At 38.9% G+C, this 17,249-nt stretch overlaps 1 protein-coding gene across 1 annotated transcript in view; it reads left to right on the top strand.

Annotated features, from left to right (window-relative positions):
* SLC1A2 (solute carrier family 1 member 2) overlaps positions 1–15,732 on the top strand; it is a 51,893-nt gene extending 36,161 nt beyond the window's left edge. Inside the window, exons 6-11 of the mRNA XM_008498640.2 lie at positions 402–528; positions 3,018–3,251; positions 4,982–5,176; positions 8,060–8,194; positions 12,251–12,482; positions 15,658–15,732. Of these exons, the coding sequence (XP_008496862.2) occupies positions 402–528; positions 3,018–3,251; positions 4,982–5,176; positions 8,060–8,194; positions 12,251–12,482; positions 15,658–15,732 (998 nt within the window). The remainder of the gene's footprint in view (positions 1–401; positions 529–3,017; positions 3,252–4,981; positions 5,177–8,059; positions 8,195–12,250; positions 12,483–15,657) is intronic.
* Positions 15,733–17,249: the final 1,517 nt, after the last annotated feature.

Genomic DNA, 17,249 nt, shown 5'->3' on the forward strand with positions numbered 1-17,249 from the left:
TTATTCATCTCTAGTGACTAATTTAGGAAGAAAGGAGAGTCATGAGACTGCTCTGTGCTGCCTCTCCCATTTGCCAGGGCTCTGAGGTTTCTAACAGTTGCATGGCACCGAGCAGTATTTTTTTCATGATCAGATCAATTCAGAAAAAAAAAATCCCAAACATTACTGGGCTGTGAAATGTGACTTCAGTAAAATATTAAAGAATAAAAGATGTTCTGAATATGATCGTGAAAGTTGAGAGTCAGTTCATATTAAAAATGTTTCAAGAAATGTGTAATATACACTATAGTTCTGAAACCTGGACTAGCCATTAGTATCAAGACACTGACAGGTGCAAAAGCTTACTAAAAAAATATGGTTTCACTTGTGTTTTCTTATTGTCTTCCATTTTTTCCCAATAGGTTTGATAGGATTCTTTATTGCTTTTGGCATTGCTATGGGGAAAATGGGAGAACAGGCCAAGATGATGGTGGATTTCTTCAACATCCTGAATGAGATTGTAATGAAGTTAGTAACTATGATCATGTGGTAAGTTCAAAATTTAAACTTCTAGAATGAAAGAGGGTTTAAAAAAAACCTCATAAAGCCCTAATACAGCATATATTAATCACAGTTTGTTAGTAAACAACATAATTAGACATTTCATTTTTAAAACCTTGAGAGGTATGTTAGAACCAGAGCAGCATTATTTCTATCCAGTGAGGATTATTTAGGACTCAATTAGGAGTATTATTTCTGAAGGCATTCTGTTCTTTGTTACTGAAATCTAAGACGTGCAGAATCCAGCAAAGGTTTTCAAATGCCACATTGATTATTGAAGTTCATTACATGAAAGTGCAGCCAGACAAGCAAGAATGCCCACCATGAGAACATCCAAATTTTCCAATTTTCGTGGGAGGTTAGCTGATTCTCAGGGTGTCATCTAGGAGACACATTGTATTCACTGTTTCTGTAGTAAAAATATTTTACTACCAAATAAAATGTTCTTGGTTTCAGCACTGTGTAATCTCTCTACCCATAGTTTCCGTAGAATCTGTGTTTTACAGTCTAAAGAAGATTTTTTTTTTTTTTTTTTTTTTTTTTTTGTTTTGTTTGTTTTTAAAGTTGTTTCTTCTGAGGGCTTCCCCAGAGCTACGTAGTGCCCAGGGTGGCCATAGGGAGCAGGGTGCCTGTGTGCTTTTAAAGACAAATGCACTTCTGTATGCAGAGTTACATTTTATTTAAAGTTTATGATTTTTCTGTACACAAAGCTGTAACTCTTGTGGCAGCTCCAGACTCTCAGGGGAATGGCATTGCCACACAATCATAAAACAAATCAGACCCCTGGCTCTGGTCTATGGAACTGGTGTAACAGCTGGCCTGGCATTTCAACTCAGTGAGGGCTTTCCAGATTTGGGGCACAGCTCAAACAAGGAATTCTCAAAGGAATTTTCCTTTTTATTGACTTTAATTAAGCATCCAAATCACAAGTCACTCTGTAAATATATATTTAGTTTATATTTAGTGATGAATTTTGTTGAATTTTTCTCCATAGTCTTTCTTCCAGCTTAAGTTTCATAGAGCAGATAAGAGAAAGTGAATATCATTTAAAGCTATGTAGTATACCAACCTTTTCCAGTGCAGGTATAGATATTGTCTTCTTTCCAGGCACATTTCCCTATAGCTGATTATTAATTTTTTGAAATAAAATCCATTCAATTATTTATTTTATTATTTTAATTACTGAACTGTGCTATCATCCTGTTTAAGAGTTCCATGGATGCCACTGGGGATAACATGACTGAGGTGACAAAAACCCTACCCTAAGTAAAAAAAATACATAATTAATGAAGAATTTGTAAACTAAAAAGTATTTGTCCAGATTGCTGAAAGAAAATAACGGGACTTTTGGAACCTTCAAAATAAAAGCAATTAATTTCAACAGATTAACTGAAGCAAATAATGCAGCTCTCTGATCTGAGATAAGCAGTGGGCTGTGAAAGTTATGTTTTAAGAACAAATACTACACCACTCTGCATCATGATCTCAACCTGCATAACATTACAGTCATCTTGTATGATGTTATTCCAGGATCAGAGACTATTTGGGAAACTCATATTCCATTCAATGGGCTGGGATAAAACAAAGTTAATGGGGAAAGGGAAAGTTCATAGAATCATAGAATCATAGAATTGGCTGGGTTGGAAGGGACCTGAGAGATCACCAAGTCCAACCCCTGAACCACTGTTGCGGTTGCTAGACCATGGCACTGAGTGCCACATCCAGTCTCTTTTGAAATATCCCCAGGGACGGTGAATCCACCACTTCCCTGGGCAGCCCATTCCAATGGCTGATCACCCTCTCCAGAAAGAAATTCTTTCTAATATCCAACCTAAACCTCCCCTGGCACAACTTAAGACCATGTCCTCTTGTCTTGTTGAAAGTCATCTGGGAAAAGAGACCAACCCCCCCCTGGCTCCAACCTCCTTTCAGGGAGTTGTAGAGAGTGATGAGGTCTCCCCTGAGCCTCCTCTTCTCCAGGCTGAACACCCCCAGCTCCCTCAGCCTCTCCTCATAGGGTCTGTGCTCGAGTCCCTTCACCAGCCTGGTTGCCCTCTTTTGGACCCGCTCCAGGACCTCAATTTCCTTCCTAAACTGAGGGGCCCAGAACTGGACACAGGACTCGAGGTGTGGCCTCACCAGGGCTGAGTACAGGGGCAGAATCCTGGACCTGCTCTGCTCCTGGACCTGCTGGCCACACTGTTCCTGATCCAGGCCAGGATGCCATTGGCCTTCTTGGCCACCTGGGCACACTGCTGGCTCATGTTCAGCTTCCTGGCAATCCAGACTCCCAGGTCCCTTTCTGCCTGGCTGCTCTCTAGCCTGAAAACTATCCATCCGCTGAATTTCCAGCAATTTCTGATCTGCATCTCAGTGCTGAGCCCCCTGCTCTCTGTCCAGCCAAGGCACTGCTAAGCACAATTTTTATGACTTTGCTGCCAAGACAAGTTCTGTCTGTGCTTGTTGTCTTTCTCCAGGTATTCCCCTTTGGGCATTGCTTGCCTCATCTGTGGAAAAATCATTGCAATCAAGGATCTAGAAGTGGTTGCTAGACAACTTGGCATGTACATGGTGACTGTGATTGTTGGTCTTCTCATCCACGGAGGGATCTTCCTGCCTCTGCTCTACTTTGTGATAACAAGGAAAAGCCCATTTTCATTTTTTGCTGGGATTTTCCAGGCATGGATCACAGCACTCGGCACAGCTTCCAGGTACACTCAGAAATCACTGCTTGCTTTAGTTTTTAGCAGATTATTGGCTGCTGTTTAGAGATAATACATCTGCTCTTCTGGTCTTCACTGCAAAATCACTTTATGTCATTGGATAAAACCAGCCACGTTGAAATAAATAAAAATAACCTTTGGGATTTTTTTTGAGAGGTTGTGCAGTTACATATAGAGAGCTGGGAGACCCACTTTTTGTTTACTTTTCTGGCACTGGCCAAATGACTTGTGCAAATTGTGTCACCTCTTGTTGTACTTGTTTCCTCAGCTAGAGAAGAGTGATAATTCTATATGGCTTGAAAGCATGTTAAGACCAGTCTTGTTTCTTTGGGGAAAAAAACCTAAAACCAAAACAAACCAGAACACACCAATAAACATTGCTAAGGTTCAAGAAAGAAATGAAAAAACCCTCCTCTCATGTTATTCTTTCATCAGGTTTGGCAGAGTAAGGGGACTTAATTGAAGAACTGGGCGTTTTAGACTTGCTGCTAAATGCACACAACAGACTCCACAAAGTGTGTTGGTGACTCAGATTTCAGTAATAAATTGAAGCTTTGCACTGGGGTAGTCAGTATATCTTCTGTTGAAAATGTTTATCAGTTAAATACTATATTTTAAAGTGTTTTTCTTCAATAGATGCTTTGTTTCTGAACGAAATTTAATCTTCCATTTCAATTAAAAAAGGTGAAAATAAAAAAGCCTATTTCAAAACTAATCATCAGAAAATTGAACAGGGAATGCCTTGAAAGAGCTGTAATTTATCAGCCTCTTTGGGTCAATACAAGTTGGATAAAAAGGTGAAGAACCTGGAGATGTTCTGCCAGCTCAGATGACAAAAAGCAAATAAGCCACAACAGATATGCTCCAGCTGCTTCTGTATGAAACACCAATTAAAAGAAACCTCCCCATATCAGCTTTCTTTTCAGAACAGCTTCTCAGGCAACAACCAACTTCAATTATTGGTGGCCTTGACCTCAGAGATAAAAAAGAAAAGAACCAAAGTTCCTGTGTTGAGATTGATGCTTGTTGCAGCAAGTCTTTTGCCTGAGGCAGGCAGATCTGATGGGGGAGATGTAGAAGACATTTGCATCTATAGGGAAAAAGAGTATTTTCTGTTTTCAGCAATATTATTTTAGGAAAGTTTTTTATTTTGAGCAATTGAATATAATAACCTGAAGTGTTCCCACCAAGGCACTTTGGATACATGCAAGGGGCTGTTCCCCTTATCCAGCCATCTTTTGCATGTTTTACTATCCTCCAGATGTGTTTTAAACAATTTACTGCCCCCCAATGCCTGGGAATTCCACAGGTTGTACATTTTTGCCTGGCTTTTCGTTCCTTAATGCAACACTGATTTCTCCATTCAGAACAAATTCCCAATAAAATAAATTTTAAACGTTTCTCTGTGGTTGTAGTTCTGTCCCTCAGAAAACATCTGGAACTTGTCTTTTTGGACAAAGTGCAAGAAATAATTCATAAATGAATCTGAAAAATTTGTCTACACTCTCGCATCCCTAATTCAAGTCACATTTGTGTCTTGGCCTCAGTCTCACCTCCAGTTGACCGTAGGCTTAATGTAAAAATTGGCTAAAAAATGCTTGAATCACAGCAAAAAGTGTAAGTAGAAATTAGAAATAGTGATAGCGGGATTTCTGACTTCGTTTCCTGAGATGCCTGTATGACATTCTAAGGATGTCTTTTTGGTTTCTCTCCTCCAGTGCTGGAACCTTGCCTGTCACGTTCCGGTGTCTTGAGGAAAATCTGGGCATCGACAAGCGCGTCACCAGGTTTGTTCTTCCTGTTGGAGCAACAATTAACATGGATGGGACTGCCCTCTACGAAGCTGTGGCTGCCATCTTCATAGCACAGATGAATGGAATTGACCTGGATGGAGGCCAGATAGTCACCGTGAGGTCAGTGCAAAACTCTTGTGGGCTTTGTTTCTACAGACTGGAAAATGTGGAGCTTTGGGCTCAAAGTCTCAGTAGACATGGGATTCACTCCGAAATCCATGGATTTCTGATGATATGCAAAGGAATGACATATGCATAAACCCCAGTTCTCTGGTGTCTTGCATTTTTTTATCATTTGCAGCCCTAGTACATTCTGGTCTTCTACACAGTTTTGCAGTTGCCAATCTAATGTGGAATACAGCATTCTCAGTCCAGTGCAATGAATATTCTAACAAAAATCACATTACAAGTGATAAATGAGGCACTGACTTTCTAGTGTGCATCTGTTCATATACATTACAAGAAAAATATGTACCTTGTAAATGTGCTTATTTGTTTATCTTTCCCTGTGTTTTTTCTGTGACATTGATGAACAAAATGCACTGAGAATAGCCCAGCCTGAGGTTAAGGTTGCCTGTAGCATGGTCAGGATATTCCCAGACTTTTTGTCTCTAACCCAGCAAATATTAACTTTAGTCTTTTCATATCAAATTGTAATAACTAGGACTAAGCTGAATATTTGGAAGGAAAAAGGAAAGTACTCAAAAGCACTCACTAAGAATGGATAAGAGTGATTGAAGTCTGTTTACTGTAATGGAGTTTTAAGACCTATTAGGTAGGGTGACTAATAAAAAACAATGGCAAAATTATGACTGCTGCAGATAAAGTTAGTTTATAATGGAAAACCTGATGAAGACATCAGGTCTAACATTTTGAGTAGTTAAAATGTAAACCACAACTGAAAGCTGCTAAGTTTGCCTTCTTCCTCTAGTTTTCACCCACTCACCTTATTTAAAAAAACAAACCAAACCAAAACAAAGCCAACAACAACAACAACAACAAAACACACACAAAAAACCCACCAAGACTTTGACACTAAAGGAACTCCTGCAAAGGGATGTCTAATTCTGTATTTCTTGCTCAGCTATATTAGTTCCACATTTTCCATTCTTTACCTCCTGCCCCAGCCCCTGAAATAATAAATACAGGTTTCTAAAAGGTTCAGGGATGCTCCTAATGAAGGGAAATGCTAGACCTGCATGATGGATATTTATTGCTAGAACTGAAAACAGTAATTTCAGAGGTGCCACAGATTAAATTTGGGAAATTCAATTCAGGAATCAGCTGTTTTTCCAGAGGTTTGCTAAGGCTTGAACCTGAGCTACTTCTTTTCTCCTCCTCTGAGCAACTGACCCATTATCTCCTCCTGATCTCACTATTTCAGGGCTCTGCAGCCAGCTTTGTGACTCACATTTGCTAAGCAGGTGGCAACTTGGTCTATCTGAAAAAAAACAACATTAGTTCTCCTCTTTATGCAGTAGAATATTTTTGCTACAGTGATGTGCCAAGAACTATCTCTTGAATTGGCAATACAAATGAATGAAATGTTATTAGGTTTTGTCTGCAAAATTCAGTTTGTGATAGTGAGGATATTCAAATGACCCAGACATAAACACAATTAGCCTTTCACCAGCCCTAGTTACTTCATATTGGTCATGTAGATCCTCTGATTTCCTGTCTTCTTTGGGAATGGGTGATCTTGGAAATTCTAGTTAAGCCAGGCTCTTTATACCTTCATTCCCCTCTAGCTCTGTAAGTGCTGCTGTGGGAGGGTTGGCAGGAGGATTTTCCCACAGAGCTTGAAAGGAATCCTGTACGAGTCCAGGCTGGAAGTGCCTGAGGAGCTGGCAGCACAAGCAGAGCCTCATGCAGAGTAGAGCAGAGCAGAGCATCCTGCCTGTGCTCCTCCTGGACCTACCTGGGTGTTTGCTAGGCCAGGTTGCACCCTAACCCAGACACAAACACTGCAATCTGGATTGTCTGGGTTAGACCCAGCCACCTGCCAGCTCCAGATCAGGGTAATACCCTCACAGGTAAGTTCTGTGCTAGCAGCCAAGGATTTCCCCCACAGAGAATTTTTTCCCCTTACTTGTATGTCAGAATCACTTTCAGATTTGTTGTGTACACCCACAGAGGCACCGTGTTACTCATCTCTGTGTTTAAAAAGACAGAGATAACAGTTCCTTTCATTTTTCCTTGGTCTTTTTTTCCTTGTTCCCTTTCCTACCCTCTCCCTTTTGATCTCCCTCTCTCTCCCCCTTTTATCTTCTCTTATTTTCTCCTCTTCACTTCTTCTTTGGAAAATTTATTTTCCATTCTTCATAGGATTGCCCAATTGTGTTGATACTTGCTATGGTGTGTGACGTATTTTTACAAGCATTTGGAGCACAGATATCCTCTGTGTCACCCTAGTAGTCATCAAAAAATGAGAGGCAAAAAGAAAGGTTTGGATTTATGAAACAATCAGATGAATTTTGCTATTTTGTCTTGGGTGATTTGTATCTAGGCTTGTACTGTGAGAGGTTTGGATACCAAGACTTCTACTATATTGATAATAACCACTCTCAGCCATTACTTCACAATTAGTCTTCAAGTACCAAAAATAAACAGACAAGAACCATCTTGAAAATTCCACCTGTAGGCACCAAACTTCAGCAAGTCTGGATGATCAAAACTCAGGATTCAATAATCTCCATGTGTTGGTACAGCTCAGAAAACAACACCACATCAAAGATTTGAATGTCATAACCAACTTAGAGAACTTAACATTCTCAGATGACTCTCTTACATCTCTCAGAACAAAGCCCATGGGTTTAGCCTCCCCTAATAAATATTTTCAGAGAAACAGAAGCATGAGCACGAAGCTTACCAGGATTTATCACATAACCATTAATTTTCTGGGAAGAACTTATAGAAAATAAGACTTCCCTAATCCTTGCATGAGTGTGCAATGAACGTGTCTGTTGCTCTTCCTGCCACCCACATGTGATTTTGGTTTTGCAGCTTGACAGCCACCCTGGCGAGTGTGGGAGCTGCCAGCATTCCCAGTGCCGGACTGGTCACCATGCTGCTGATCCTTACTGCTGTGGGTCTGCCTACCCAGGACATCAGTTTGCTTGTTGCTGTGGACTGGCTTTTGTAAGTTGTGCTCACCCCACTGCTCAGTGCAGAACAGGTAGTGAGGTAATGCTTTTCAGCCACTGATCTTAGAGGACTGTAAGACTCTTCTCTACAAACAGAGCCAAGGAGGTAATAGGCTACTTGATGAAGTAGGAGACACTGAAAGCAGCTTCTCAGCTGGTACAAAATGTTACAGAGCTACTGAAGTAATTTTCTGTGACCTAAGGATCTCTTTGTAAGGACCTTGGGCTCTTGCTCGTATTTTTTCTTGATATTTCTCTGTCACAGACATAGTTCAAGAGCAGTTCTCTGATCTTTGCTTTCATACTTTCTTTTGTGATACTTCTGGTCATTTTCAGAATTAAAGATGAATGCTGAAGATACAAGTTCCATCAGGATGTTGTCAGCAAGCTATAGGGTGATTTGGGCATTTGTAGTAACAAATGTTTTATACTTGTAGTGGGAAAATTCTGTTTCTTTTTGTACATAAGAATGGAAAATACTTTTAAGAAAGATACTATTTAAGCAGGCTATAACTCGAAGACAAATGAGAAATCAAACTGAAAAGTCTTTCCTTAGTTGGATTTTAAAGATCACTCAAACTGTAAAGACAGACTTTCATTTTTTAAGGACCTGAGATCTAAGTACATCAGTGCCATTGCAGGTCCTCAGACAAGAAGCAGCTAACTCACAGGTTCCCATGGCTTTTGTTCTCCAGCACTGGAATACAGAAGCTGTAAATATAGACAGAGCATCTGCCAAGACACAACCTTTCTCATGTCAATTGACAATGTGGGTATTTTTCTGTCACCTGTGCAGAACAGAGAGGAGCTCAGGAGACCTCTAGGTTGTATTGGCCTCTAGAGGTTTGTCCTGTACTGTTGCAGCATGGTATATTCAGGATATTCTGCTCAACAGCCATTTTTCCCCTGATGTTCTTTTACATAGCAAACACAGAGGTTTCTGTGGTGCCAGGTGGGGTGTCTGGAAGGGGAGATGTCAGCACCACCCTGTGCTGTTTGTGCAATATTCCCTCCTATGCAAGGAGCCCCAGCTGCAGGATTGCAGTAGCTTTCAGTCCCAGGTACACCTCTAAAAATATGCAAGAAGAAATAAGCGTTCAGAACATGAAGATAAAATAGAAAATCAGTTTTCTTTCATTATGTTCTGACATTTTGAGAAGAATTTAAGAATCTGGGCAGTCCTCTGACATATTTTGGATCTACTGCTATACTCTATCTGTTATTACCTATCTTGTCACTAAGAGCTGTGAAGAATAACACATGGCTCCAATTTCTGCTTCAGTGAAAAATGGAAGTGGAATTTACAGCTTGGGAAGACAACGGGAAAAAATTACTTACATATTTCATATATAACTGGATATCATGATATCCTGACTCACAATGGTGGAATGAGGCAGAGCTCAGCAGCTAAAAGTGCAGCTGATGTAGAGGAAAATATGATATTTTGAGGGATTATTAGACTTAAGAGGTCCTGGTTGAGAATAGGAAAGCACACTGGAATCTGCAGCTGGGAGGAGGAGAGCAAAAGGGAGGTGCATACTAATTTTCTATATATGATTTTGCTGGCTCTCAAAGTAAGGCAAATAGGTAGGTTTCTGCAGCTGGTAGGAGGATGTGCAAAAGAAGCCTGTGGTTTATTCAGGTTTTTAGGGAAATAAAAATTAAAAATGTTGCTGAGGACTGAGGAGCTCTGCCCATATTACCAAACCTCAGAGCTGCAAGTTTTCCATCAAGTTCTGATCCACAATGAGGTGTTGAATTTCAGGCTTGGCTTAATTCAACCCTGCTTAGGAAATAAAAATGTCTGTTCTGTGGACCTGGACCAGGTTTAGCAGTGTGGACATTCACCAAGTGACAGAAAAGCCATGACATTGTCCATGCTGGTAACTTTTCTGCATGCTAGCAGGCTATACTAAGACATTAATAACAGAGTTTAATTTAGTTCTTCTCATTTCTATTCCTTTCATCTAAATTGTTAGGTTTTCAGTTCTTATGGCTTATTCCAGTTTGAGGAAATTAGGCATTAAGCCTTATCAGGATTACTTCCCAGATATTCCAAAGCCCATTCTTACCAGATGTTGAGTTGGCTTTTGAGAGACTGCTTTGACTCCCAGTCCCATTATTCCCTCAGAAGCTGCTACAGCCCATGCAGATGTGGCTGTATTTGGGCAGGTCATTTACTAGACTGCAGCTTTGCTACATTCATTTTGTTTCCATCAGATATAGCTGGAATTAATTGGTTGGTTGTTTTTAACAGAAAATTAAGTCATCTTTGTTCTTCTTAGGGTGTTCTTTGGCCCAAAAGAGGTCAATGGAATTTTGCTGTTGATTCCTGACAGCTGAGACTTTGTCCTTATTCACTTTGTTTCATGCAGTATAACATGTTCTGTGGCAGTGTGGGCAGAAGCATTTCCTCAAATCACCCTTTCAGAATTTGAATTGTGTCTCAATTATTTTTATATATCCTCTCCACCTTGTTTTTCTTGGCACCCTGTGCTATACCTCCATCACAGGTGAATCCTTTCAAAATTTAGTACCATTCATTAAAAAAACATTAAGCAGGTGTTGTTTTTATGGAGCTACTTTGTTGGATATCATAACTTTCATGGCCTTTGTTAAAAATTTCACTTGTAATATAATATTTCCCTATTCTGCCATCCTGACCAGGTTTGAATAACTCTTCGTAGATACAGGATGCAAGGCAGGTTTGGAACAATACTTTCCAGCTATGGGTTGTTGGTTTGTTTGTTTTTCAGGGGGATTACTGGAAGGTGCTTTTTTCCTTCTGGATAACTTTTGATGAGCAAAAAAATAATTAACTGCTTCAATTAAATTTTATGCCATAAACTCCAAATATGTAAGCATGATAGTGTAGAGCGGAAGAGAAGGAACTTGAAATATAATATAGTTCCTTAGCTGGGAAAGGCAGATTTACAGATACTTAAAGATGCTAAAAAGGGTTAAAAGTTTGTATGGCCTTGAATAGTCATGTGTAATGAATGTTTATCAGTTTGTGTTTTATATATATAAATTTAGTTGTGTTTTTCTTTTCACTGTTCTACAAGAAAAGAGGATGTCATACTAATTAGTACCAGCAATATTAGAAAAGAGTGTTTTCAAATTAATCACTGTCATGGGAAATGAGGTCTTACATGCTGGCTTTTCTGTCACTTGGTGATTGTCCCCACTGCTTAACCTGCCCCTTCTTGTATAAATGTGGATATATACACATATATTTGTGGATATACCTCTGAGGCTTATCTGACATAGCTAAACTGCATTGCTGCTCTGGCTTTAAATTACAACTCAGCCAGAAGATATTCAGGAATCTTATGTTTAGTTCAGATACAAATGTGCAAATTAGATTGTGAATGTTTTTGCCATACAGCCTACACCAGGAGCACAGAGTCCTGCAGCACTCAGCAAAATCATCTCCTGTTTTTGCAGAAATTTTGGCAGGTTTGGGACAGAATTCTGAAATTAGAGAGAATCCCTAACCACGAGTCTGCTGCTGACAGATAGAACCACAAGACAGGAGAAAAGTGGCTGTGTGTGCCATGGCATCCTGGCCAGGAAGTGCTGGTAAAGGTGTTTGTGATGTTACCCTCCTACAGTGAGGGGCACACAGTAACACCTCATCAGATCAAAAATGCTTCTGTCTGCCTGCATGGAGTCACCTGCCCTGATAAATTCAGACTAAATTATGATGTGGCTGTGGCACCATGACAGGGGAAAACTCCAGGTCCAGAAGCAGTTTCAGGGAACATCTCAGTCAAGCACATCTCTACAGCTTGGCTGTGTCTCTAGCACAAGTTCTTTGCCAAAACCCATGAGCAGCTGGGAACAGCACATCCTCCCTGTATGAACAATTCTCCTGGGAAAGTAAACCATTCCAATTCCAATTTCACTTGAAAGCTCTCATCTTTCTGTTCTAAAGATGCTTTAAAATTTCTGAATTAAATGCAGTAAATGAAACATTATCAGGGCTGACATGCCCTACCTTTTCTTTCTCTCCTGCCATTCAGCCTCTGTCTTTTTGCTTCTTTTGTAGGGACCGCATGAGAACATCAGTCAATGTAGTTGGGGATTCCTTTGGTGCTGGCATTGTCTACCACCTTTCCAAGGCAGAGCTTGACACCATTGATTCCCATCAAAAAGGGCACGAGGACATTGAAATGACCAAGACTCCGTCAATCTACGACGACATGAAAAATCACAGGGAAAACAACTCAAACCAATGTGTTTTTGCAGCTCACAACTCAGTCATAGTAGATGAGTGCAAGGTACCTTTCACATTTATGGATATTGAGACATGTATATAGCATTGCATGCTTTGCTTTATCTTATTTTTTAACCTGCATGTGTTTTTCAAGTCATTCTACAAATAACAATGGGACAACAAGGTCCATGAACCCCAGACATTTCGAATGAATTTGAGCAATTCAAGAGATTTTTTTTTTTGCACTCTTCTTAAAAGTTGTCATTTGAGGGGAAAATATCACGTACATTGTTTACATATCAAATGGCAAGATGCAGTGTATTGTGGAATATGCCAAGACAAAGGGAATATGGCATCACCTTCTATGGACATTTGCTCTAATGGCAAGAGAGAACTTAATTGCCGGCCCAAATGAAGGATAGCTGCAATTCAGTAGAGGTGCTGTCATTTGGTGACTGCCTTCCATGATATGTGGTTCAGAGATGGACATGTTGAATGCATTTTAGCATCAGAATGCTCCTGCACTCATGCAGCATCCCTGTGCTTTGCCTCCATCATCATTCCTGGGTCATTAAGACACAACCATCGTGTTCTTTCTCTTGTCCTTGCTGTAACTAACATGGATTATTAATAGTAATAATAACATCTTGATCAGAGCAAAGTGAGCTTGAGAAACCCAACCAGCTGAATGAGAAAACAGTTGGAGAGTTTAATATGTAATAGTTTACTAAGCACACACCTCTAGGACAGAGAAGTTTAAAATCTTTAAAGTTGAAGTTTCAATCTTTAAAGATTTTGAAAAGGAGGAGAAAGAGTGGAACAAGCTGGAACATTATGTTTCATAGTCTCTCTTTTATTTATTAATAGCCTGATTTGATCCTGTAGACAATCTCTGACAGTGAATTTGCTAGTAAACCTACCTTAGCCATGGATCCAAATAGATACCCTTGCATCTTCCAGTTGCCACAACTGAGCCAGTATTTAACTGTGAATTCCTATACTAGGTCTATCAGCTGATCACCATATGTATTTGAGATATAAGTAATTAATTTATATTGGTCAAATTTATATTTATTAGTGTATTAATTTATATTGCTCAAAAATTACACAAATATATAGAAATTGAAGGAAAAGAGAAACTTCCTGAAAAAAAAGACCTCATTTGATAACAGATTTTTTCATTGAAAATAAGTATGAACATATATACAATTCTTCATTAATTTCTTTTGGAAATTTTGGAAAATTGTTTTTCAATGAAATAGACCATGCTAATATCAGTGGGTTACAAGACAAATTCAGCTGTCATATCACATTCTGAATTAGGTTAATGGAACTGGATTTAGAAGATTATTTTATCTTCTTCTAGTCTCTCAGATTCAAGAGATCCAAGTCCAGGTAGAAAGTAGAAGACTGTTGATTTAATACTTGCTGCACTTCCTTTGCTCCTTCCATTTCTCTTATTTCCTTCAGTTGAGGCATTAGCTAACCTCAAAAACATGGACTAATGGTGCAGCATTTCATCTTAAACATGCTCTTGAATTAATATTTAGGAACAGTGACTTATGAGCAAGGGGTGTTTGTCCATTTTCATTGTTTTAAGCTTGTTCTGCTTGTGATCTCATTTTGCACTTTTAAACTCATGAAAGATCCAGAGTTTACTGGACTGAGCACAAGACCTAACTTTGAACATGTCACTTGTCCATATGTCTGTCTGCAAGCTGCCAAAAGGATGTGAGGTTACTGGATAAGCCATGGATATGTGCTGGCATTTGCAAGGCATTTGGATTGTGCTGGAGCTCCCAAGTGCTAGAGCACCAAAAGCAGCAGGCTGTAGAATTTGGGGCTTCAAACCATCCATCTGTTAAATCTGAAGAGAAATCTCTCTGTCCTGTCAAATGCACTGGTGGGTTGAAAAGCTTACTGCAACTCTGGTCAGAATCTGGAAAAGCTCATCTGCTATCATGTCCTTTCTGTAATATATTATTACTTCCTGTAATATATTTCATGTATAATGCTAGTAGTTTGTAGTTTTGCATGCTCAATGTATAATTTTAATTAGTAGTTTACCTTTACAGAGTGGTGGTTATTGCACGATATTTTTGTATTTTTTTTATTACCAAATTTCACATGGCTCTATGTGATTTTCATTTCTAAACCAGCTGTTTGTTCCATTATTTGCATGTCCCCCCCCTTGAAAGCAAAAGCTTAACTTTGTTTCAAAAATAAGCACATTTTGTCATGTTTCCATGTACCAATGCTTCCATGCATCCAGTTTGTCCAGCATGGGGAATCTCAGCACTGTCTTTAAGTTTTCATTTGAAGCTGAGGATGTTAACTTACAAGGTAAGTTAGGAAAGAGTGAGCTGTCCATTTAGAATTAAATGAAAGGTTCTCTGACACTTAGAGGTCTAGATCACTTTTGTAAAGTTGCAATGACACAGATACCTTTTCTAAATGTTTTAAAGTCACTTGGCTGGAGCTGTAGTTCTTGAAGCACAGGTTTATTTATAGCAATTTCTAGGATGCAACAAACACACTGGACAGTGTTTACTGCAAATTGGAAGATCACTATAGGTCTTCTACCAGACTGAAAACCTAAATATTTAACCCTTGCAAGCAAGAGTAATGTTTTGCTGTACTTTGTGTGAGACAAACAGAGCACTACCATGAATTATTGGTCTAACTACAATAAAAATCTTTCTCTACATTGTTAGAAATAGTGGTAGGATGAAAAATATTTTCACAGCTTATCTTTTCCTCTGTTTCTTTTAAGGTGGTGTAATTGTAGGTGAGTTTGTATAGATACACTTGTATGATTGTTCTGGCCTTGAGTATTTTTCATGTCATTACATCAACTGTTCTGCATTGCTAAGGAATTCTACTGAAAAAATATTAATTTCTACGTTTAAAAAAATAATCTGTTTTTTAAATAATCCAGAGAACCCTATAGGAGATAGAGTATAATCAGAAATATTTATTAAAAAGAAAACTACAACAAAAGCTGAGAAAATATGGAACTTTTTTCTATTGATAATGTTTTCTAGTCAGTATAATAAATGAACAGAGGAGTCTCACTTTCTGAGAGTGTTGTGAATTCTGAATAAATACATTATGCGTATATAATAAGACATGGTGTATGTAATTCCTGTAGAGATCATGCTATTCCATATAAAACTCATGACTTTTCTTCTAAAAGTGCCTTGGCCTTTAAGTCAACTGTTGATGATAATTACTTCCAGGTAACACTGGCAACCAATGGCAAATCTGCAGACTGCAACGTTGTCGAAGAAGAGCCTTGGAAACGTGAAAAGTAACAGAAGAGATTCCTAGCTCCATCTTTAATAAGCCCTGAAGCTGTCTTCTGGCAAAAGATATCACAATTAAAGAAGATTTCTCTCTCTCTTTTTTTTTTTTTTTTTTTTTTTTTCTTTATAACATCTACAGTTTCTGCTTGCTTAATTTCTTAACTGAGACTTAGCAAAAATCTCATGAAGTCATTGTAGTGACTTTTCCGAGAAATGATCCATAACCATCTGTCTCCCTTGTGTTACTGTCTGGATGATGCAACTGGAGAATACTCCATGCAGTGTAATGTGCTCTCACCCACCTCCCTCTCATTCAAGACACAGAGAATGTAAATGCTGCAAAATGGGAAGATCAAAGTGCCAGTATGGTTCACTGCAGGGACTCAGGGTCACAAATGCCAGAGCAACATCACTCCATGTAAATCTTCAAGTGTTTTGGTGACTCTTGTGGCATACCTTATCTATTTAGCACTGTATGGTTAAAATTCCTTTGAAAATGTCCGTAAAGGTTTCAGTTTGTTTTAATAATAACAAGCACTGTAATTTTGTTCCTAGTTGTACTTTAAACTGAACTTGGAGCCAAGGGCAAAACTGGTGTATAGAAGTCAATAAACTCTGCCAGACATTTTGTTAAATAAGTACAACTAGTTAACAAGACTTTAGGTTTCTATATGCATGTACTGTTATTTTGGGCTGCAGTCCCAGGGCAGATGCAGCCTTCACTGTATGATGGGGCTGTGCTGCTTCGTGGCCACCAAGCATCATGTAATAGAGCACAGTATAATGGCAGGGGTGGGAGTTCCTTCACTAAATCTCTACCTTTTGTACAAAATACAGAATTCCATGAGATCAGCAATGCCATTCCTGTTCAGAGTAGGTAGTACCTTACTATTCAGTCTGCTCCACTGATGTCAGGTATCTCCTCTCATGGATGGGACTACTCAAGTAAGATTGATCACTGATGTTATGATTGGTTACTTGATAACGAGCTATAAACAAATTCTGAATCCATTATTCTAGGAAACTGAGAGGTTTTGAATGTGATGATCAGTAGCATTTGGTATGAAGTTAAAGCTGTCTTTCAAGTATATGTGATATTGCAGAAAATGGGTAAATCCTGAATTAATTGCTAAGCCAAATCTCATATAACATTAATAGAATTTTGCCAGGTTTAGTACTGAATGAAGAATAAACCACAATTTCAGGACTTAGCGCTGTATATGGAATATACATCTCTTTCTCTCTTATTTTGAAAAGTAACAATTCATATGACTCTCCAATGTTTCTTAGAGCACACGGCATCTGAATTAACAAAATGGTGGGTTTTGGCTGCTTTTGCTCATCTGCATTCATATTAATATCTCCAAAAATGCACAAGAAACTGAGCTAGCCAAGACTACTTGCAGGATTAATGATCTGCAAGATCAAGCCCATTGTCAGAGCATCCCTCACATAAGCATTTATTGTCATGGAATATTTTTCTTGCCATTGTATTTTTGTTCTCACTTGCATGCCAAGGATGCAAT

This window comes from Calypte anna, chromosome 5A, assembly GCF_003957555.1.
Source record: "Calypte anna isolate BGI_N300 chromosome 5A, bCalAnn1_v1.p, whole genome shotgun sequence".
Lineage (NCBI taxonomy): Eukaryota > Metazoa > Chordata > Aves > Apodiformes > Trochilidae > Calypte > Calypte anna.